At 39.6% G+C, this 23741-nt stretch overlaps 1 protein-coding gene and 1 pseudogene across 19 annotated transcripts in view; both read right to left on the bottom strand.

Annotated features, from left to right (window-relative positions):
* Positions 1–74: 74 nt before the first annotated feature.
* fryl (furry homolog, like) overlaps positions 75–23741 on the bottom strand; it is a 107727-nt gene continuing 84060 nt past the window's right edge. For 10 of the 19 annotated variants that reach the window (XM_028444186.1, XM_028444182.1, XM_028444187.1 and 7 more), the window contains 16 exons: positions 21621–21821; positions 21374–21535; positions 21004–21114; positions 20664–20840; positions 20448–20456; positions 19968–20168; positions 17021–17212; positions 14330–14745; positions 10655–10862; positions 10366–10515; positions 10118–10216; positions 8715–8783; positions 6148–6165; positions 2966–3076; positions 1238–1431; positions 75–1158 (listed from right to left, as the gene is read on the bottom strand). In XM_028444186.1, the coding sequence (XP_028299987.1) occupies positions 918–1158; positions 1238–1431; positions 2966–3076; positions 6148–6165; positions 8715–8783; positions 10118–10216; positions 10366–10515; positions 10655–10862; positions 14330–14745; positions 17021–17212; positions 19968–20168; positions 20448–20456; positions 20664–20840; positions 21004–21114; positions 21374–21535; positions 21621–21821 (2559 nt within the window). In that variant the 3' untranslated portion in view covers positions 75–917. Of the gene's footprint in view, positions 1159–1237; positions 1432–2965; positions 3077–6147; positions 6166–8714; positions 8784–10117; positions 10217–10365; positions 10516–10654; positions 10863–11178; positions 11482–14329; positions 14746–17020; positions 17213–19967; positions 20169–20447; positions 20457–20663; positions 20841–21003; positions 21115–21373; positions 21536–21620; positions 21822–23741 lie in introns of those variants that run through there. The other 9 variants (XM_028444175.1, XM_028444178.1, XM_028444174.1 and 6 more) reach the window with 8 other exon arrangements.
* LOC114462742 (uncharacterized) lies at positions 2283–2400 on the bottom strand (annotated as a pseudogene).

The following is a 23741-nucleotide window of genomic DNA, read 5'->3' as shown; positions in this document are numbered from 1 at the left end:
CAAGGCAGCCTTTGGGAACTTTGACAAGTTTGGGTAACCACATTTGAGCGAATCTGTACAGATTCAATCTGGTCTTGGCTTTCTCTCATCACCTTTATACAAACATCCTATTTGGATCAACAGTGCATTACACAAAAGTACAAGGGGAAAAAATACTGGTTTTAAACTATACACTTTCTAAAATATATACAGAGTAAAATAAGTTATGTTCCAATGAGGGATAGCCAGTCTGACCTCATTTGCAGTTATATATGTATTTGTGTGCAAGTTTATACCAGAGTATCCAATATAGAGTCACACAGTCAAGTCTCTAAAGGCATCTACTTATTTGGTTAAAGAGTGAGTTAGCGTAGAGACCTGTAGAAGGCAGATCAATAAACATTTCTCTTTGTACACTCCCTGAAGGCAGGGTTACAACCACATGTTAAATAGATTCTAACATTTACAACCCAGGATGTTAGCTCTAATAAAAAATACATTTCTCAAAAAAATATTTTTGCAGCGCTTCTTTTCTTTCAAGCATGCTTTTGAAAACTTGTGTTTTTAGCTAAACTAAATTATTCTGAGTGTTAAGGAATCTTGGCGGAGCGTGCATACTCAAACCAGGTTTCCTCTAAGACCGTCTGGAAGGTCAGAGCGGGCAAAAACGATGAAACCAAAAGACAAAAAGGAAACAAAAATCAGATCGTCCCGTTGTGCCCTCTGCTTCTCTCCAAACACGACTTATTGCAGCTGAATTTTGCACATTGGCTTATTCTTGGAAAAGATATTAGCTTTAAGCGTTCATACGTGAACAATAGGAAGAAGATTCACAGGTTTTTTTTTTTTATCCCACGCTTCCTTTAGCCCTTTGTAGGAGGAGTCTCTCTTGGGGGGGCGGGGTTTAACGGTCTGCTCTACCCTTCAGCCTCCCAGGCTTAAAGTCCAGTGCTGAGCAGGGTGGGGTGAGGAAGGCAGGCCTGGGCCTGACTTAGAGCCTCTCTGATCTGCAGGTTGAGCTCCATGAGGCGACTGCTGGCCTGAGACACATCTCTGCACGGACCCACCACGGCCAGGCAGCCCGTCTGCCCCAGGGTCTGGTGACGGAAGTAGATGTGCAGGAGAGTCTGGACTGCGTTGTCTGACTCGTTCCCAAAGATGTCGTTAGGCCACAGAGATCTGCAGGTAGAGGACGGCGGCGTTATTACAGATAAAACTTACAATCACAATGAGTTTGAAATGATTTGATTCATCTTACCTGAAGATTTTGACCTGTGTGAGAGCTGAGCTGAAATCTCTGCCTCGAAGTGTTTCAATCAGGGACTGGATGGCCGTCTCTGTGTTGGTCGGGATGTTTTCAGACATACACACGTCCTCCTGAATCACATTCCCACTTTCTGTCTCCTTCAGGCAGCTCTCAAGCAGAGTCAGCTCTTCAGACATGTTGGTTACCTGAAACAGGAGAACAACTTTATACAACCACCATGGATGCAAAACTAACAGTAATCAGATTACCAAGGCCCCTCAACCCTGTATGAGGGACCAGTCATGATCATCAAGTACCTTAAACTAATTAAAGCTCCATTAAGATGCAGCTCAGCAAGGAACCAGCTGCAATAGAGATTTAACCAAAGCTACTCATCTACTAAGTCATCAAAGCAGATTTTTTTTAAAAAAAATCTGTGTGTTTATGGGAAGGTGTTTGTGCTTCTTAAACCACTTTTAATTCACAATTTCTCATTTTAATCAGCCAGTCACAGATCTTCATTCCTCCTATTTATTTATTAAGGTTATTTTTCCACACAAAGCCACAGGTGTAAACCTTTGGGTCTACAACAGCTAAAAGTATAAGTTTGATTTTGAAGAAGTTCACCTGTTCTTGTCCTAATGACATGGGGAATAAATTGGTATCTAGGTTTCTTGTTTATTATTGTGGGGTTCCAATTGTCCACAAATGTGATGCACATTTTGGTTTTTTAATTTAAAGAGGGAAACATGTCTCTCACTAGCTGTAATCTTATTTTCACGATCACCTCAGATTGAAATCTCAATCTTTCTTTCCTAAAAATACATTTAAGAAGGTAAATATAACAGAGTGGTGGATTATCCCGTCTTTACAGAATTAAAGCATTATTCTTTCACTCCACACTTAGTGGTGGTAAGCTACTATTGTAGCCATAGTGCGCCATCAGCCCCTCCGACCACCACCAACACTCACTCACACACTACATTCATACTAGGCAATGTGGGTGAAGTGCCTTGCTGAAGGACACAATGACAGATACCACTGGAGCGACTGTCCCCCACTGTGGCACCTGGAGTTCTCAGTGGTCTCCTATCCACCTACTAACCAGGCCCAGACCTGCTTAGCTTCAGAGATCTAATGAGATCAGGCAATGACAGGCTGGTTTGGCCACAATTTGATGGATACGTGGCAGAAATGGAAGTAATTAAACTTAGTAGTAATTAAAAGGAGCAAAAATATGGCAAGAAAAGGTTATTAAAATAGGTTAAAATATGACAGGTTTGGTGTAGTTACAGAAGAAAGGTAATAAGCAAAAATGGTCTCAAATTGTTAAAAAAAAATATTCTTTGTTTCTTGAAGGCATCTGGCGACCCCAAATGGGGTCCTGGGAATCTCTGCTGTAAAGTGCGGTGGTTTCCAGTTTGATCACACTTTTTTCAGTTCCACTGCTAAGATGATCTGTCATATGACTGATTAAATTTTTGTTCAATATTAAGTTGTTTGTTTCATACATTAGGACATCAATAGGAACCATGGACTGAAACGTAATAACTGCCTTTTTGCGGCGAGCCAATTATTTGTAGTCGCCTCCTACTTAGTGAACTACTGATGACCTCAGTGCGGTAAATCTTTAGTCTTTGCAGTAAAATATCTGGCACAGAAAGTATCGTTTTGTTGTTGCAAAGGCAGACTTTGTGCACTCCCAGGTTTATTATATTTGTAAAGTAGCGTCTCAGTCACCTCTGCCTCTCTCTTGATGGTGTCCACTCTGCTGATGAGTTTACAGTAGGCCTGGAACAGCAGCAGCAGCTGAAAGTGCAATTTATAGAGTCTTCGACACAGCTCCAGCTCCTGTAGCGACAGAGACACAATCACGTCACGACACGCCACTGCCACTGGTCACATTTTTTAGTGGGTTGGGCATCTTGGATTAGAGATGTCAGGGCGAGGTTGAAAGGTTAATGTAAGGCCACAGAGCAGACCACTGGAGAAAATGATGAGAACTCAATGAGAAGCGTATTGTTGACCATCGTGTGTGTGACACTTCCTGTGGATCTAAGTATAATAGAACATATGAAAGAAACGGAATGTGTGGGACAGGCAGGGATGGATCAATGATGAACATGCAAAATGAAAAACTACTGAGTGTAATACACACTCATCCTCTCACACCAATATCACAGCATTGCCATCATGTGATTATTATGCAGGTAAACACTGTAGTTTATTAGTTATTAGGAGGAAGATGATGGAGAAGAAGGGCCAGGTCACATGATCATGTGAAAAACAAAGGTGGGCGTGAGAATAATGAAGCACAGAGTGAAAGCATCAGTGTTTAGTCTGAAACAGGGTTGGGCTCAATTATAATTGCAATTGCGTAACTGATAATTATAATCATGGTGTAATTATAATTTAAACAATCTGCTGCTGTCATAATCATGTTTGAGTTGTAATTGAGTTAAGATCATTTATTTTGTAATTGTAATTACCATAAAAATTCTATAAAAATTGTCAATTACAATTTAATTAAAAACAAAACAGGTCTATGGCTTATGAGAGTGGTTCTCAAACTTTCTTGGCTCAATTACCTCCTTACTCTTATTTTTTTAATCTAAGTACCCCCCCCCCCCCCCCCCCTTTGTATAACTATAACATTTTGCTCAGAAAACTATTTAAAAACAACTATAGATCATAATGATGGAATGAATGAGTGATAACACACATTTTAAAGAATCTCATTTCGTAAATAAGTGGAACTAAACAGTATTTGTTCCCAACCTGTTTTGGATCGTGACCCCATTTTGATATCAAGAATTTCTCCTGAGCCCAGAGATTTTTTTTCTAGAATTAGTTATTGATCATGTTTGAGATATTTCTTCTTTTTTTTTTTTTTTTTTACTTCATTTTAGTTGAACTAGATTAATTTTAAACGGGCGAGTTGGATTTTTCTCGCTACTTGAGGTCACGTAGTGGAAAACTCTTCCTCCTGAAAATCCTGACTCCTCCTACTCTACATAAGAATGTGAGCTCCTCCCTCTCAAACGAGCTCACAACTAAAACAAACACTGCAGTTTAATATAGAATATACTTTATTGTCATAAATGTAAAACAAAATGTGTTCCTGCATTTAACTCCTCCTTGAGGAGCAGTGGGCAGCAGCAGTGTTGAATCCAGGGAGCAGTTCCATTTTTAGTATCCGTTATATTGCTTTGTATCACCTTTGAATTGATCTGACATGTTTGTGACACAATGCGACGCAGCGGTTGGACAAAACAAATGATTATCACCTTAAATGCACGATTCCTCTAGTTATAGGAGATGAGGAGGAGAAGCAAGTGACTTAGCAGCTAAACACTCTGGTGAGTGTTTGAAGCAGCTGAATTACTCCGTTGCTGCTGCTGCTGCGATAAACACACAGCCTGAAGCGCTGAGACAAACTCACAATTACAATAGCCACTTAAATAGCCATGTGTTTTACTGAAATGTGCAGTTTTAATAACAACAGTGTGGATAGCAAAAAGAAAATCGCTTTGGTGATCACTGATCTCCCTCGCAAAAGCACGACATGAAGTCTGCGTCTTTAGACACACCCACTCATGAATATGCATAAGTAGGCCTGAAAATAGCCTGTTTATAGAACTGCTCAGAAAGTGACTTTTCAGAGGCTAAATCTCTGAAAAACAGGCGAGTTTGGGAAAATAAGCCTCAAATACTATGTTGTTGGGGTTCTTAGAACAAATGGAGATGAGTGAAAAACAGCATAATACTGGACATTTAGAGTTAGAAAGGTTAGAGTTAGGATCAGTGTTGGGAACGTTACTTTAAAAAAGTAATTAGTTATAGTTACTCACTACTTGATCCAAAAAGTAAGTGAGTTAGTAATTTAATTACTCTATAATAAAAGTAACTAATTACCAAGGAAAGTAACTATTTGCGTTACTGTTAAAAAAAAAAGTTGCTATATGTCAAAGAATTCAGATTTTTTAGATGCGTGTTGTTGTTGTGAGGTGCTTCATTAAATTTGAGTTGCTTACAACGGATGTCGACAAAGTCTTCTCTCCTGGATATAATGAACACTTTCGTTCTTGCCTTTGACCACAATTAATTTAAAGTAGTGTTTGTATCACCACCTCTGCTGCTTCATCAAATCTGTAGTGGTTGTGTGTGTGGTGCATGTGCTGGCACGAGTAAAAACACTAGCTCTGATTGGCTACCATGAAACATGACACCGCCTTAGCCAATCATAATCGCTCACCTTATTTTTAACCCACCTCCTCACTACAGCTGAGTATGAAGCCAGGGGTGCTTTCAGATTACAGTTTATTCAATCAATACATGTAACGCACCATATTTAACATTCAGTAATGTTAACGGCTTAAAAAGTAATTAGTTAGATTTCCTCGTCACTGAAAAAAAAAAACGGCATTACCTAACACCGTTATTTTAAACGCCGTTAATCCAAACACTGGTTAGGATATACTAGAAATTTATCTGAATAACTTTACAATTCAATTTGACAGTAACAATACTATTAGAGTTTATAGCTGTTGTTAAATTCCACCTCTTGTCCCTAGTTGGACTTTTACATGATATATTATTATCAATGCACTAAAATCTAAATGTAAAGAAACAAACATGACATAATACACACATGCAAATACAATCATCACAACACTATGTGAATAAAAGTTAGTAAAATTATCATTTAACTTTAGTAAGTGAGAATGTAATTGTCATTGACTTTCAGAGGAAAAAATACAAATTTAATTGTCATTGGAAAAAAATGCCAGTTAATGTAATCATAATTGAATTGTAATTGAACATGGATAACTTGTAATCAATTGTAATTGAAAAATGTAATTGAGCCCAACCATGGTCTGAATGTCAGCATTAGTAAAGTCTGTAATATGAGAACCACTTACTGCTAGATTCTCCATTTGCTAAGCAAGTAGGTGAGCAGGTCACACCAACACACACACAGCAAACACCAAGGAAGGAGAGAAAGATCAAGAATTAGTGAGCGCGCACACAGTAAACTGACTGACAGGCAAGGAGCCACAAAGTGACAGTAATCTCTATTAAAGCTGAATAACATCAGGAAAGAAAGACTGTGATACAGTGACAGATAAAGGAGGAGGAAGCACAGCACACAGTTTCCTTTATGACAAAGAGAAACATGTTAAACCAAAGACTTCCTCTGGGGGTGGGAAACAGTAGGAAGCTGTTAGCAGGAAGTCCACAATCTGCACCCCTTTCACTAATTGTGTTAGCAACGTTTGTTCACAAATACAGGAGAAATCTGAAACTGTGATGGACATTAAAAAAGTGTGTGTGTGTGTGCGTGTGTGTCACCTGCCTATATTTATCTGTTACTTTCAGTTTACCTCTTGATTAGGATGTGCTATGAATGACAATATATACATATTTCTTCTTCTTCATTAAGTACATGGAGCATGGACACCTGTCAGTTAAGGTGCACTTAAAATCCTTTCATTTTCTCAAAAATCGACAGTGCGCCCTATAATCAGGCGTGCCTTATGTATGAAATTAATATGTCACAATGTTTCAGTACAACTTTGGTAAACTATGAAGCTGCACTGCTTGATGGATTTTTGGCGCTTTAGGGCTACCGTAGTCAGGCGCCTCGTGGAGTGATATGTACTTGTACTGTGCTTCAACATACTGAACTGAAAAAGGGAGTGTATTGTTCTGTATTTTATGTGTTAAACCTGAACAATGTTGAGAATTATTGTTAGTGATTTGAATAAAGTTTGACTTATCTGACTATTTTGTTTCGCTTAATGCGTCTTAATAATAATAATAATAACAAACCGATGCGCCTTATAAACCCAGTCAGACCCATTCATCGATAGTGCGCCTTATAGTCCGAAAAATACGGTACATTGATTATTTAACGTTTTGTAACCCTTGAGTTTTTGTTACAGTTTGAATTTCTAGGCAGCAATATTTCTAATATTGCCTCATATGAGATTTTTCAAGGACAAATAATTTCATGCATAATAAAGTGATTGATTTAGAGCACTGTTCATTTCAGATTTCTGTCTTTGTTATTAAAAGAAAAAATGAATTTTTACTTATTCTCTATTTTTGTGTTTCAGTATGTGGAATAAGATTCTGGAACAGTTTGCCAATGGAAATGAAAGTGTACAGATATTTAAAAGAAAATATAAAGAAAATATTTCTATGTTTTATGACATTTTGACAGTGTGTAATACGTTTTTTTGTGTGTATTATAATCAAAATCATATAAAAATGAGAAAATTAATTTATTAAAGCTGCACCTGTGATTGGAGCTGGAGGAGGTGACGGCCAACATTTTGTCTTCCGGGGTTTTATTAACTAAAACACTTAATTATAAGGCACAGACAGCACGCAGATGTACAATTTTTTTCAGAAATTATTACTTTTACGATATACTATATGATGCTAGAATTTATTTATTTTTCATTAAAGAAAATAAATCGAGTAGCCCAGCTTTAACAGCAGCAATGGTTAGAGAACAGGATGCTGAAAATGTGATTGTTAGTGTAATGTAAGAAAAGGGGTGGGACTAATACGTTTATACTTCCACCCACTCCCTTTCAAACACAAAATGTATGTATATGCAGTAACGTATGTATTATCGTTTTGTTTTCCTTTTTTTTTTGGTGGGAAGCCAAATACATCAAATCTTTTGTTTATTTTAATATTGTTTCTTGCATTATTGCATTTGCAAATTGTTTCAAAATAAAAAACAGAATATATTTATATTTTTGTTACCACTCAGATTTATGTAAACGTCGAGTACTTTCTGAGTATGTCGAGCTCTGGCCAAGTGTTCTCTTTTTAGAAAATCTAAATACGGAGTCTTTATTGACTCACTGATAACTTGGCCATTGACATTTTCCCCAAAACTAAAACATATGACTTTTCATCGGCGGTTTGGTAAGGAATCAATCATCTACTTTGTTATCATATCGTCCACCTTAAAGCTGTTTTTCATGGACAAAAAGAAGAGCAGAGACATCCAATGATCACCCACTGGTGCAAAAAGATTTTGCCAAAGAGAAAAAAGCTTGAACATGTTGATGCCACTGACATCAACTGAGATGGAGTTTGAGGAGTTCATAAATCCCACCAATACAGATTCCATCAAGGAATGTCTGTTGTTTCCAAAGTTTTGGGGCAAACTATTAGAAGTGTAAAAAAAACCCAACCCTTACAAACTAAAGCCTTACAGTAATCTGAATAATTAGTGCAGTCAGTTACTAAATTACCTTTCTAAGCAGTAACACTAAAATAAAACAGATATCGCCATTGTCACAATATGTAATGTTTAGCATAGAAAATATCTTTATTAGAACAACTGCAGAAGGACTTTAGTAGTTTTTTTTTTTGTTTTTTTGTCAGTTTTCTTTCAATAAAATTGATCAAATCTATTCAAACAGTAGAAGCTTGTGTATTGTAGAATCCAGGTGTGTTTTCCTACCTGTGCCTGTGTATTGAGCTGCTGACAGCTGTCTTTGTCTCCAAAGGTTTTCCTGCAGTTTTCCAACCACTGTGGGATGGAGAGGACAAATGTGTGATGGACGAGTGAAAAAAAGATGGATGCAAGAAGAGAACGTTCAGCATTACAATGCATTTTTTTCTACCACAGACCTATGTACCTTTATTTGTGCGTGTACATAATGAAGGTTGTCAGGGAGGAGATTTAATAAGACTGTTGTAATTAACAAATTAAAGAGGGCCTGTTCTAGAAAGCGTGATACTATCTGACCCTCTGGGGAACATTGGGGTCTTATTCGATTAGCGCCGCTCTATCCTGGAACCCTCTGCAATCTCATCTCCCAACTGTGCTCTCCTCCCCCCTTCCCCCTCCCTCCCCCTCCCTCCCCCTCCTGCCTGGCACTCTATAACTGATTTAGGAGAGCTGAAGGTTATTTTTAGCCCTACAGCCGGGGTAGTCGCTTGTGATGCAGACACTAACAACAGCTAAATCCACTCCCACCCAATGCTGATCTAACATGGACTCTACTGATGAGACAAACTGGACTTGTGTTCCTAGTCTAAAGCTATTTTGTTATGTCCAGTATCTTAACATGATGTGATAATGTAGATACAGTAGTATCCATCATACTCCATGATAGCATTTATGACACAGCTGCTGAAAAATGATCTTTGTTGGTGTGTAACAATCCAGATGATGTGCGAGGTAACATTTGCTAAGGATTGGAAGCTTGATGGCAGGAATGTTGAACTCATTTTAGTTTAAGGGCCAAATATGGAGAAATTTTTGGCCCTTGAGGTGGGTAATCACACAGTTTCAACATTAGTTCTACTTTACATTTCCAAGTATTAATGATGTATGTAGAGTATATAAGGCCCAAACAATAGGTGACTATATGCATTTAATTTTAGGACTGAACAGGATTTTGGAAAAATTAGGTTTCTTCCAACAATTTGAGAGTACAAATGGCTTCCATTGTGTTAGACAAGCATGGGAAAACTGTGAACGCCAGCAAATATTGTAGTTTCATTAAATGTAATGAAACTACAATTGATTAATTGTAAACCTCAACTTCCAAATAAATCTGGTTAAATGCTATGTTTTTTTAATGTGTATTATTTTGCATGGATGCTAATAATTATGTTTGAATATGATGCAGTGATTTAAAATTGCTCCCAATTTCAGGTTGATTTAAATAAATAATTACCATGAAAAGTTTATATTTTTTTAATATTGTCAAAATTCCTAAGCTTAAGTTCCCGTAGAAATTTACCAGATGTTTTACACCCCTTTGCAACCCTACTGATATTTTGCTTTCCCCTGCGGGTCGACTTGGATGACTGAAAGAGCCGGATTCGGCCCCCGGGCCTTGAGTTTCGACTTACGAGTTCTGCTGCTTCTCTTTTGGCATTGTATGTGTCGAGATGTTCCTGTAACTCCAGCACACTAAACTTCAGAGTCTCCAACAGTCCACATGAGACCAGCTGCAAGAGCAGGACACACATTAAGTCCATAAGACCATTTATTACCTGTACAAATAACACCAATGACTATGCTTTATGTGTGAAACACTGAGCTTCTGCAGGATTTCAGCGGTTTTATTGCTTAAATTGATGATGCAGAGCAGACCTACCGTCTCTGCATCCAGCAGCACAGTGGGACACTGAGAGCGTGATGTCATGACTTCCAGAGAGCTGAGGAACTGGTTACCCATTCTTTGGAGCCGCTCCCCAAGAAAGCTGACAGAAGCGCGTGTAATGGCGCCAAATTTTCTTTGAATATTCTAAACACGAGAGCAGGATTCAGAGGGAGAGAAGATGAACGGTAAGGAAATACTCACTGTTATACAATACAACTGGTTTGTACAGTTAAATACAAAAAGAGAAATAAATGACAGCAAAAGAACTTTAATAGGCATTTACCTGAAACAACCTGGAGAACACGTGGAAAGTGTAAACAGCAGAAGAACCGTCGGTGTCTGACAACATCTGGTTGACATGACAACGCCAAGCATCTTCCTCATTGTCAAAGGCAACAGGCTGGAAGGCGGCCAGGATTGCAGAGAGGAAGGGAGAAGGGGGCGGAGAGGCCTGGCTCTCCGGGAAGCTGTCTGCGTCACCTTCATCCTGACTGTAAACACAAACGAGCCCATGAGCTATATTCATTCCCTCGGTTCTCACTGAAGGACAAACGCGAGGGCACACACACACACACCTTGGTAAACAACAGCAGTAAATTCCACTGCTACGGATTCACAGCTCTGATATCTGCAGCACTAGTCACATACGAGCTATTAGCATCATGCACATCTTTCTCATTCCAAACACGCACAAACACACCTCCAGATACTCACAGGCCTGTGGGACCAAACAGCCTGAAGAAACAGACAGAGTAAAGGTATCTGAAGCCTGTGCTGCTGAGCGCTGCAGCAGGCACCTTCTCTGTCCTCATCCTCACCCCAACTATTGCCTTTCTCTCCCTCTCGCACGCTCTGCTTTCAGTCTGCAGCTGCTAGCAGCACTAGCGCACTGCACTCTCAATCCCACACAGGACTACTGCAGAGTCCTTTGTACAAGCACACACACTCACGTCAGCAACACAGCCAAATTTCCAACAATACATAGGGTTTATGTTTGAGCGATTCTTAACAGGCTCTCCACAATCACAAAACAAAACCCTCAATCTGACCAAAAAGTAGGGCACGTGTCAAACTCATGGCCCGGGGGCTTAATCCGGCCTCCAATTCTACCTGCAGGAAAAAGTAAAAATGACAGAGAAAACACGACTCATTGTGTAAATGAAACTTAACAATTGCAGGGGCTCACAGTTTTACCGGTGCTCATATCGAAAGATTGCAGTCATTTTTAATGTTAAACTGTTTAAAAGAAAAAAATTGCAATTTTTACAAAACTCTTCAATTTTCCTCAAATTATTACATATTTCCCTTAATTAAATAGAAATTGGCTACAAAATCAAGAAATCTTTAGGTGAAGATCCTTTGGGACTGATATCTGTCACTTATTGCTGGAATATTGTCAGTTTCTTACATATTTTGTATTTTATGTATATGTAGAAGCGTGAACTAGGGCACAATAATGTTAAAATTACTTGTTTTCCCGCATAAAATCTGTGGCTCACTTGAGATCAAACTGCTCCATATTTGGCCCCTGAACTCAAATAAGTTTGACACCACTGGGTGTTTGGTTCACAGAGCGGAGCAAAAACTACTCCTACTTGCTTTGTACTCATTGAAGGCAAATAAAAACATCAGTAAATGGATTGATTAACGCTTCAGTACAGCAATGTACGATCGTCAGTAAAATGAAAGAAAGCCTCTTTAGCTTTTTTCTGTTAAATGTTCACTTTACAGCTGCCCTTTAGACAGAATTGGCCCACCTTGAGAGGAAGGCGTCTTTAGAAGTGGAAGGGAGCCAAAATCTGCTGGCACACCTTCAAACATCCAAGCACACACGCCTTCCATCAGATAATTACACAGCATACTGTCTCAAGAGCTTTTAAATAGTTACTTAATAGGAAACAGTGGCTTAACCAGCTGCTGCTTAGTTAAAACAGCGGCGTTCACCAAAGCACTCCATCCATCCATCCATCCATGGTGTATTAACAAACTAAAGGATGACAGAATAGTCATCAACAGTGACTAACAGTCACTCTTAAAGCCAGGGTTGAGCATACAGGACCTGTACTAGTGAGAACTATCATCAACATACAGAACACAATGATAAGGTCTCCAGGAACACCTCATGCTGGGTCTTGGGCCATTCTCAGTCCAAGAAGTGTAATGACAACAAAGAGCTGAGAGCTGAGGCTGTGATCTCATCATACCTGGTACACCTTCAAAACAAAAATCAGAGAACTAACTACATTACTGGACCTCATTGGGCTCTTCTCAATATGGAGGAGCAGCAGTTTTATTTTGAAATCCTCCCATTTATCTTAAGGTGCATTCACATCGAACACGACTGAAGAAACTCGATTAAATTAAAAATCAATGTAAATGACGCGACGTCAAGCAACATCAAGCCACCTCCTTTCAAGCAACGCGACTTGTGTGATTCCAGCAACTAGGTCGCACTAGTCGCTCAAAGTGGAAAACATTTAACTTTTCAAGCGACAGCTCCCCTGGCCATCACTGTCAGTAGAGCTGAGGCTGAAGACCTCCCTCCCGCTGCACACTAGAGGTTAGATTTTAGGCCCGAGCCCGACCCAGCCCGAATTCCGGCTCTCGACTCGATTTTCAGTTTTTTTATTTTCTTTAAATCTCTATTACATTAATATTATTTTAATAAACACAAAAACACTTTGATATTGTTGTGATATAATTTCTAAAGTGATTAGTTGTGGGACGAGATATTGATGGCGTTGTGTTGCTGCTCGGTCTGGTCTGCAATGCTGTAATGGACTGGGTTCTATGTTCTGGTTATGTTACACTTGTGTGTATTCAGTGGTTAACTGATATTGAGATTTCCCATGTCCGAAAAGGCATCATGGTTACGTGCAGCTTTCTCTGCCAATCTGTGTCTTTGTTTACATGTGTACTGAGTGCTGATTGGCTGAGAGGCTGGGGAAAGGCCGGGCAAAAGCGGGGAAAAGAGTGAACAATTCTCTTTCCACGGTAGTGTGAGTGTATGTGTTTGATTGTTTACTTTTGGCGTGTTACTATGACCTCCATTAAAGCCGGTAAAACTGTGATAACGGCTCGAGCCTTTTGGGCTGAGCTGCGGTGCGTGTGTGCGCACCCCCACTCCCCCCTAGGAGGCACCGCACTACTAATCTACCAGCAGCAATACGGTCAATGAATTAATAATTTACGTCGGGTTTGCTTTGGGCTTGGGTCTACAATTTAAGTTAATAGGTCTGGCTCAGGTTGGTTCGGGCTTTATGCCCGTGGGCCGAGAAGGGTCAGGCTGGATTTTTTGGGCCCGATCTAACCTCTACTGTACACTTCTTCAACTTACTGGGGCCAAATGGAATACTGAATAAGCCTTTTAAATTCTAAGTATATTTTGAGTGAACTCATTTTTTAGTAACTCTGTAAGTTGAGCATTTAAACTGTAAGTACAATTCAATTCAACTTTATTAGTATAGCGGAAAATACAACAAAGTCAGGAGCTGTCTATGATAAGTGCTGTAAACGTACAGCTGGGAAAAAGTGATCAGCCCTCTCAGTGCAGCCGCCGGCTCCGCAGGCACATACTATCCCCCGGTCGTAACGTCACTGGAGTGATGAAACGATGGAATGACCAAAAAGTCCCACTATGTTCAAGCGACTCATCAGTTTTACCCTATTGATGCCGTGTTGTTGCAGTAGTAATCTGGTAATAATCTGTGTTGTGTGATGGATTTGAGGAACTCAAAAGTGCTCTTATTTTAGCTGATGACAACAAAATTCATACTTGTCTTCCTAAAACACTCAATAGTTCTCAAATAAAGACCACTCAGGTTCAAACATTATTGCCATTGACAAATCAAAAAATATAGGAAATGTCTGACATTTCTCCACATTACTCAAATTTCACAGGTAATTTAATTTCTGAATATTTCCACAAAGTCAGTAGTTAAGGTTTTCATTCTCCTACCTGGACATGCCAGAGAAATCTGCCACTTCCTCCTCGCAGCGCTCATCCAGCTCCTTCAGGGCCTGAGTCACATCCTCTTCCCAGATGGAGCCACAGGTGCTGTCTGGATCAGGATCGGGATCAGGATCCTGTTCTAGCTTGGTCTCTGGTATCATGGACAGACAGAGGGGTAGCACTGTGTGGGGATCCTCCTCACAAAGGGACCCTGGTGGTGTGTCTATGACGAGTAGGGGAGGGGGGGCTGGTTCCAGGTCCTCCTGAGGGTCCTGGGCCTCCTCAGTTTCCGGAGGATCCTGAGACTCGGGGAGATCACAGACCTCAGGTGGGTCTGAGGGTAAAGGGGGTGCACTGCAGAAGCCAGTGTCTTCACTCACACTGCTGCTGATGTCATCGGCTGCCGTCATGCTCACTGCGTCCTGAGACACAAAGTCACAAGTTGATGCTCAGGAAAAGTGATTTTAATAATAAAACCATCAACATATGACAAAACTATCCTCCTCCTTGTTAAAAGAAAAGATTAAACTTGTCTTGACCTTTTGAACAGACCAACACCTAGATCATTGACATGGCTGGAATTATGTCCGCTAAGGGATGTGCATAAGTGTACATCAGTGGTCACCAACATGGTGCCCGCTGGCACCAGATAGCCCGCATAGACCACAAGAGGGGCCCTCAGTTCTGTTCTTACAGGAACACTAGTAACCAATGAGCACCGTATAAAATCTGATTTAGTTGCCAGGCTTCAAGCTCACAAAGATAAATACAGGTGAGTTACATACTGCAGCACTTGACAAGTTCTTGTATTAATTAATTGAAAATTAATCTTTCAATGTTTATTTTCACTGAAATACTGGGACAAATTTAAGTGTTGCAGATATAATTTTATTAAAGAAGCTGCTGATTGTTATAAGATGTTTTTTTTTTTTTTTTAAATTGTTCAATTATACAAATGTTACATGTTTAACGATTAGTAGGAATACAGGAACAATGATTTCCTACGAAATCATTGATCAAAAACAAAAATTAAACAATTTCTTTAATTACATCTAAAATATTTCCTACCTTTTTAAATTACGGCTAGTTTTCCTTTATTAGCTTATCCTTTAATTAAAGTAAAACCGTGAAAATGTAGTATTAGGAAGTGTGTATCAAACCGGTAGCTCTTTGGATTATTCAGTACGTTTGACGTAGCACCCCTGGTGTACACACTCGTTTTTATTACACATAGGGGACTTTTAAGCCCACCACTCTCTCCACATACAGCTCGTCAGGGATTGCTGTGGGACATTACGCCATAAACTAATCTCTCAAGAGAAATACGCGGGGGCAGAAAATTAACTTATAAAGAGAAGCCAATATTAATCAATCACTGAAAGCTTGATGTCCATGCTAATGAAGTAGAAACATGGTGGTTGAATGACAGGAAAGAACAGCCGACGTGAATGGATAGGCTGCTTTTACAGTGACTTGTTTCATCAAGTGACGGACTTATGACTGACGCTCCATTGCAACACATTCCATGATCTGCTGCAACAATGACGCATGAAAACAATCAAACTAAAAGCATGTGTGCATCACAGCTAACATAGCTATGGTTTCACAGCATAATATCACTAATCTGTGGCGTTGACATACAGAACTCTGGGGAAAGTATTGGGCTTCCGATGGTGAATTGTTATTGTTTTTGTTCTTACTGTTGCCTTTTTGTCCAACCCAGAGCATTAGTGTGTAGCAGGCAGCCACTACATCACACAGACAGCAGCTTTATTACAGAAAGCTTTTAGAAGTGGTCATGGGCCATTCTGGAGGGAATGAGTAAGAGTATTGATGGTTTTATCAGGACTCATTACACTAAGAGCTGGGGCTGGGATGGAAGAGATGTCCTTGGGATGTTATTCAGATGGCTGGCCAGCTTCCTGTAAAGCTGCATTGCATTCATCCCTGTGTTATGAAGCTGAAGGGTGGGAGCCCCTGCCTCATACAGGATACCCAAACACACTAATTCACTTTCACTTATTACCATTTACTGTTAACAAAGGGCACCACTGTACATGCACATTGATGACATGCTCACCATTGTTAGTTTTATAAATTATTGTCAGTAGCAGCACAAGAAAAGCTATGGCATGTTAATATGGTAGCAAAAAAGAAACGGTTACACTACATAAAGAGTTATTTTTTTGCACCACTGGTAAAGGACTCATACTCACAGGTGTCGGCCGAAGGTTAAGGAGCTGGTGTCCATTCACAAGTTTTTTTAAATGGAGGATTTAGTTGGAATGTTCAGGTGTTGCGTTATTGGAGGTGAGCAGTTACAGCTGACCTGAGGTGAAATTTTGTTTTCCATTTTCCCCAAATCACATAATCAAGCACCCATCGCAACCAGAGCGCGAGCTAAACAGTGACCCACTAGCACCCACACCCACAGCAAAGAATCTAAAGCAAGCCATTGCAGATGAAGCCAGAAGCAGCAAAAGCAGCGTGCAATGACTTTACCCCAACATCAGCAGGAGTTATACTATTAGCCCTTCTACCTCATCTAGAAACCCTGAGAGTAGAGCATCAGCTCTTTCAAAGACAGAAAGGGCCAAAGGGTACAGCAATAGCAGACAAAGTTGACAGGAAGGAAAAAAAGAGAAGCTAAAAAGCACCCGAACACCACAGTTTATTGCTGCTCCCGATTGATCGCACCTCAGGCAGCTGGCTGCTGGTGCTGTCTGAGTGAGGCATCTCCATAAGAGGACTATCCAAAGGAGGAAGGGAGGGCAGAGAGGGCAGCACTGTGGCCTCCTCTATCAGGGCACTGCTGGATGACTCCTGGGACTGTTGCAGAGAGTCCACATGGTTGGATACGGTGTCATCAGTCGCTGAGTCACTGTTCAACTGAATGTGAAAAAGAAAACAGGACTTAGCTTTTAATAGGTACACGTCCAACAAATTACACACTTGTTTTTGAGAGTTAAAATAATCCAAAATAAAAAAGCTAATAATATCTTAGTGCAGGGATGGGCATACTTCTACTATCATAGCCGGGATCCACAAACATGTCATCGTCTGTTCAGAGCGCCACATCATTAACATTCATGTCAACATTTAGAATGTCTTCATTAAAAAAATCTAGGTTTTTTCATTATTTTTATTTAGCCATTTTGTGTGTTTTTCGAGTCATTGGCTGTGTTCGAAATCACATACTCACACTAAGTCTGACCTCAAAATGAGTATGTAGTGTGTTCACATTAGAAAGTATGAAAAGATTGAGTACGCAAAAAATACCTGGATGTATACTATATCGGGACATTTCCTAAGTATGCACGGTGACCACACTAGTCATACTCAACTGCCCCATGATTCATTGCGAGCTGGAACTGGCTTCTAGCTAAAAATCAAACATCCCCTTTTCAAAACAAAAGCATCTCTTCTTGTCTTCTAATAGGGCTCTTGTTTTGAAGTTAACCGTATATTTTGTAGCACAATTGAGGGTCTCCAAAAATCTCAGAAATGTCAGCATGAAATGTGTTTCAGCAAGTTTTTATGGATCAAATGTCCACATGTTGATAATCTACTTGGTCACTTTCTCACTTAAAAAGTTTTTAGGACTTTCAAAGATGGGAGAATCAATGGAGATATTTAGCCTTAGTGTGCTTAAGGTTTTTGTCATTGTAGGTTCGAAATGCATCCTGGGAAACCTGAAAGTATACTTTAGTGGGAACGGTCATCATCCTAATCCTCTTAATCATACTTGTAGTATAGACAGTATATACTCATTGAGTTTGTAGTGCATAGTACGGAGTGTGACATTATAAAAACACACAAAAGCTGTGTTAGAAGTCATTTTGTGTGTTTTTATAGTCATTTTGTCAAAGTAGCTGTTGTGTGTTTGTTGTCATTTTGCGAATTTCTGGAGTCTTTTCTGTGTTTTCGTTGTTATTTTTTGTACTAACAATTTGTGCATTTTGCCATCGCTTTGTGTGTTTTTGGAGTAATTTTGTGCGTTAGGTTGGGTTTTATATTGCTTTCTACTTGCTCAGTCAGTCAGTCACACGTGTGTCTAGTGAAAGTGGGTGTCAGGAGGCAGACGATTAGACAGTCACCCCCACAGCAGAACAAATTAACTGTAACAGCCACTGAACATCACAGTGAACTGATCGTGGAGGGAAACTGCGTGGGAGCGAGTGACAGCAGAAGTCATACATCTGCTGAATATTAGTTTTTCTCTATATATTTATATGTATATATGAAATAGGATTGCTGATTGTTTAAATACAAATAAAATACAGGTAACAAATCAAAGTTTGTGGAGGGGGGAAGCTGTGCTAGCACGTATCCATTTACATTCAGAAGAGCATATAAAAAGTACAATGAGATTTAAAAAGTAAGAGATCTCAGCCAGTTTTTAATAGGAGTTAAAAACAAACGGCATAAAGTTGTCAAATCACTGCGTTAGGTTTATTAGGAGCGATCATACACAGGATTCTGAGGCTGACAGCTCACGTCAGCGATCGTGTCCGTATTCATTGTCTGATCGACCAAGTCACAGGAGTGAACAGAGGTGTGTATCAGTCTGGTTTTAGTAAAAAGTGACCATGAAAAGCTGTAAATGTACTGATACCCAACACCCAATAGAGTGTGGACTATGTCACGGTGCAGCCATTACGTGGATTTTTCTTGGAAAATTGCGAAATTAATGGAATACGGCCAATACAGCGATGTGTTTAATAGCTCGGAAAACTGTACTTAATCATTCTGTGTTACACTGCTAATAACAAATACCTTCAGGTTAAAAATGACTGAGACCCATCGATCCATGTGGTACAAAGTGGTATTATTGTGCGTTATTGCACAGCAAAGCCGACCTCCTTTATATAAACAATAGTTATTCTCTCACATTCTAGTGATGGTTTTTAACATTATCTAAAGGATTATTTTAGCCTGTAATTTAGCATACTTTAACTGTTTGAACCATTACGTGTCATGATGGTTCAAACATTTGGGAGAATCACAGGCTGCATGCGAGCTCTTCTAGGAAACAATTTCAGATGACAATTAAATCTTTATGGCAAACATCACAAGAGGCATAGGCTCATTCGCTCACCGTGCACTACCAAGACCAAGAAGAGCAGAAGAAGAAAAGCTAAGGCAGTTGGAATAAGTTTGATTGGGGACAGTTTTGCTTGCAAAGTGAAAGAAAATGGAGAGGCAATTAATATCCAGCCAAACTGGAAAAATGCAGAAAGACATGCTTGATTGATTACATAACGTGTTATATAATTATTGTTTTGTTTGTTTGTTTGTCCTGCTCCTACTTTATTATGACGGAGATCACAAATACAGCACATTATATTTACACTGAATGTTAAGTTAGCTAATCTAAAGTGTATCAAACCCAAAGAAGTACCCAAAAGGCCCAAATAATATCAAAGGTAATGAAATAGAAGTGCATAAAGTGGGCTGAAGCTTAAAGGAAGTTTCTAACACCAGCCAAAAAGCAAGCACCAGTCCTCGTCCACACCGGCAGCAGGTCCAGCTCAGTAAGCACTTGCACGCGCACCATGCTCGCAGGTTGCATTAAAGCACTGTAGCTTGCAGGTGGGCAGGGCGCATGGAAGGGATGGGGGACCGTGTTTAAAGTGAGACTTACGAGGCCAGAGCGGGTGAGAATCTGGCTAGCGCTCAGTACCTCCTCCTCTGATGATTCATCAGTGTCCTCGTGGTTGGTGAGGTTCAGGCTTGGCGTGCTGCCCCTGTACTGGCACTCCTGCAGAGACGGCGTGTCTCCTTTGTCCATGCTCTCCAGGGAGCGCCGCCGCACTCCCCAGTTAAAGTTATCCATGCTCTCCCCCTGCAGGACAAACCCAACCAACAACTGTGAGACATTCAAACTAAAACTAACAAAACAAAATACACAAACCATACAGATGAGAAAAAGGACAGAACTCTACAAAAAAGAGACACACAGCAATAATGAGCTCAAAAAGGAAAAGATAGCTTCTCTTCACATTTTAGAATGACAAAGCAAGCAAAACACTATGCCTGAAAATAAAAGTAGGGTTGTCAAAATCAAACTGATGACATCACAGGGGAACACAAAGAGCAGCATCTGTCTGACTCACTGACTTACCTGAAACTCCTTGTGGCAAGAGGAGAAAAGCAACATGTGTGTTATTAGTCACAAAAGGAACACACAAAGAAATCAAGTCCAAGTCATTTAGCCGTTAGTTCATCATACAACTCAGAATACAGTGAAGAAAGGTGAAGACATGAGAAGTTTACCAAGTGTAACTTTTGATTTAAAGAGGATAAAATAGAACCGATACGTTAAGCTTTAAAGTCTTACCTCTGCATCCTCCAACTCAACATCCAAGAAGTCAAAGTCCTTAAAGACACCAAACTGCTGCTCGCTGCCTGTATCCTCTCCCTGCACATCCTCCTCTCTCACCACCTCCTCCACTGTGGGGATCAGACTGGTCTGCTGGTCTGCTGAGTCCAGATCCTCACTGGATGAGAACACAACCTGGAGAAAGACAGAAAATCTGGTTGAGTTCATCTCACCTAGTCTAATAAAAAAAATTGCACAGAAAAAACTATTTTAACTAATTAATCAATACCACCACCACCACACATACACTACACAGCAGTAAGAGCTGCGGAATAAAGGACAATGCTTTTACAGAGACCTTGTCTGAGGCCCGAGAGTAGGAGAGGAGTCTTACAGATGGGTTTTTGGGAATGCCGGATTCTGGACCACATAAAGACAGGACGTTCATCAGTCTTTCTCTGGTTCGTCTCTGCAACACAAACACAGAAACCGTTGCTCAATATATATTTAAGACATTTATGGTCAACTCATTTGTAAAAAATACTTTGACATAAGTGATATTGTCAAAAAAAATAAAAATCATCTGTGACTGCTGATATGTCAACATGTTTTATGGTAAAGATAAAAATAAAAAAATAAAGTAATACCAAAGAGTAATACAGGTTTCTAATAAATCTGTCAAAGATTTTACCTTAAGTTCATAGAGCCTCTGACTCAAAAACCAGTACCTGAGAGAGCTGAGGCCTCTTCCAACTGACTTGAACCAGGCCATTGGAGTTGGATCCTGATGATGTGGAGGACGTACTCCTCGTGACGGCAATAACTTGTGGTTTTCCATTGCGACCTGCTGGGGTGCGCTGATCCCCATACTTATGCCCTATTATTGGTGTCTGTTGAAGGAAAACAAACAGTTAATGCAGACTGTTTACAGGTAAACAGAGTTTAAACAAGAACATCCAGCACTGTAATACTGGCCTCTGAGATGTCAAAATGAAAGTCCAGTGTCTTTCCAGGCAGCTCCTTGGATGCATTGTTGAATATACGAGTGAAAGCTATTTCTGGAGCGCTGCATGATTCCGTACTGTAAGAACGCTGCACATCGTCAGGAACGACCAGGCTAGCCGAGCGGGACACCACCAACTTCAGAATGTTCTGGGCCTCTTTCCAATGAGGGCTCTAGAAAGTATAAACAAACTCTCTATTTGTTTTTTTGAAGGGTTTATGATGTGGAGGAACACAATGTTCCTAAATCCACAACAAATACACATCCAGTGTCTGGAATTCAACACATTCTGGGAAGCAGACGACAATGTCAAGAGACCTCAAATAGCTCCAGCTGGAAGACCACACACGCACGCGCGCGCGCACACACACACACACACTTAGTTTCTGGCTGTAAAAGCTCAAATACAATGTCCTAAACCAGTGTTTCCCAAACATTATTGCCCCATGTAGCCCTTAGCCTTTATATCTTACTGCAACTACCCCTTAGCTCATGTTAAACATTATTTATTTGTGTCAGCAGAAGCGTCTAAACTCTTTCCTGTCTTGGTCAACATTTAACCTTGAATTTAAGCCTTTTTATTCATTTATTTCTGATATTTTGCTTGTTTGACAATTTCAACTTCACCTTTCAGTGAATTTTAAAGAGTTGAGCCACAAATTATTATTGATGGATGAGAAAAAAGTGTGTGCATGTAAAAAAAAAAAAAAAATTCTATAATGTTAAAAAATAAACTGAAAATGCAGCGTACCTCCTGAGAGGTGTTCAAGTACCCATAGGGGCACACATACCCCAGTTTGGGAACCACTGTAAAGGCAAGGCTGAGAGTGAGACAGTTCATAAATGGCTGAAGGCTCAATTAGTGTAGCAGCTTTCTGACATGGATGTGAGTGAAAAGAATGTAATGTTTGTGGGTCAGGGTCATGCTTGTGCTAAAGGGCTTCCACAAAGACTTGGGTTACACATAAAGGCCCCAAACAATGAACCTGAAATACATGCAACACTGTTACAGTCTCAACTGTGCCATTATTCTAACAAAATAGGTGATCTGTGTATTAATGCAAGTCAGCGTGTCTGACAGTTTGTCCAGTAATTAAGAATCCTCTTCACGACAGGGCTGTCAAACAACCCACCACATCAGAAAGTTTAATTTGCCACAACCTTATATTGAAAAATCTTTGGAAACACTGTATAATAACTATCCGTTATATTCTACAAAGTTTCATTGTTATTAGCAGATGGTTAACTAACTATTAACACCTGATCTGTAATGTGTGAGTTAACATATTAGTTAAGTATTTAGTTATTAGCTTATATATGTTATTGGGACGTTATTCTAACGTTGCAACTATTCCTCACTTACTGTTAGTAAATGAGGAATAGCTGCAACTCTAGAATAACATCCTAATAAGGTATATGCAGTTTTAACTGATACTTAGCAACTCATTAGTAAGTAATTTACTAATAGCTTATTCATGATCTATTACTAATTTATAAGGTATAGTCATAAATCATTAACATACAGTTAACATGTAATTTATACATTTTTAACAGCTTGTAAGTTATCTATAGGCACAGTTACAAATCATTAAATTGTTAACAAATATTCAACAAGCAATTTATAACTCATTAACTAACAAAATTACTTAAAACGGATCGTTATTATAAAGTGTTACCAAATCTTTTTATGTCTTTCTTAGTAATGGTGATTTAAATAGTAAATAGGGCTGGGAAACACTTGAAGTTGTATACATAAGGCTGACATTACGCTGTCATTAACATGAATAAGGTGTCATAAAAGCTGTCATTAAGCTGTTATTAAGTGTCCTTTGCTAAATTATGACACCTTTGGAGCTATGTTGGCATTTTTTGGGTTAGGTGGAGGGATCTAGTAGGGTTAGGGTTAGAATAAGGAACAACACTTAATGATGTCATAATAATGGCCGCGTAATGTCAGCCTTATATATAAAACTTCAAGTAAAGTGACTGAATGATGTCATGGCATCTTGATCTCTGCTGCTTGGATGTTATAAATCACATGGTTCTTTAATAGCATTGGAGGGACAGTCAACATTTGTACATAATAATTGTCA

Source organism: Gouania willdenowi, chromosome 4 (assembly GCF_900634775.1).
Source record: "Gouania willdenowi chromosome 4, fGouWil2.1, whole genome shotgun sequence".
NCBI lineage: Eukaryota > Metazoa > Chordata > Actinopteri > Blenniiformes > Gobiesocidae > Gouania > Gouania willdenowi.
Note: the sequence above shows the minus strand (reverse complement) of the source record. Positions and strands in the feature narration are given on the sequence as shown.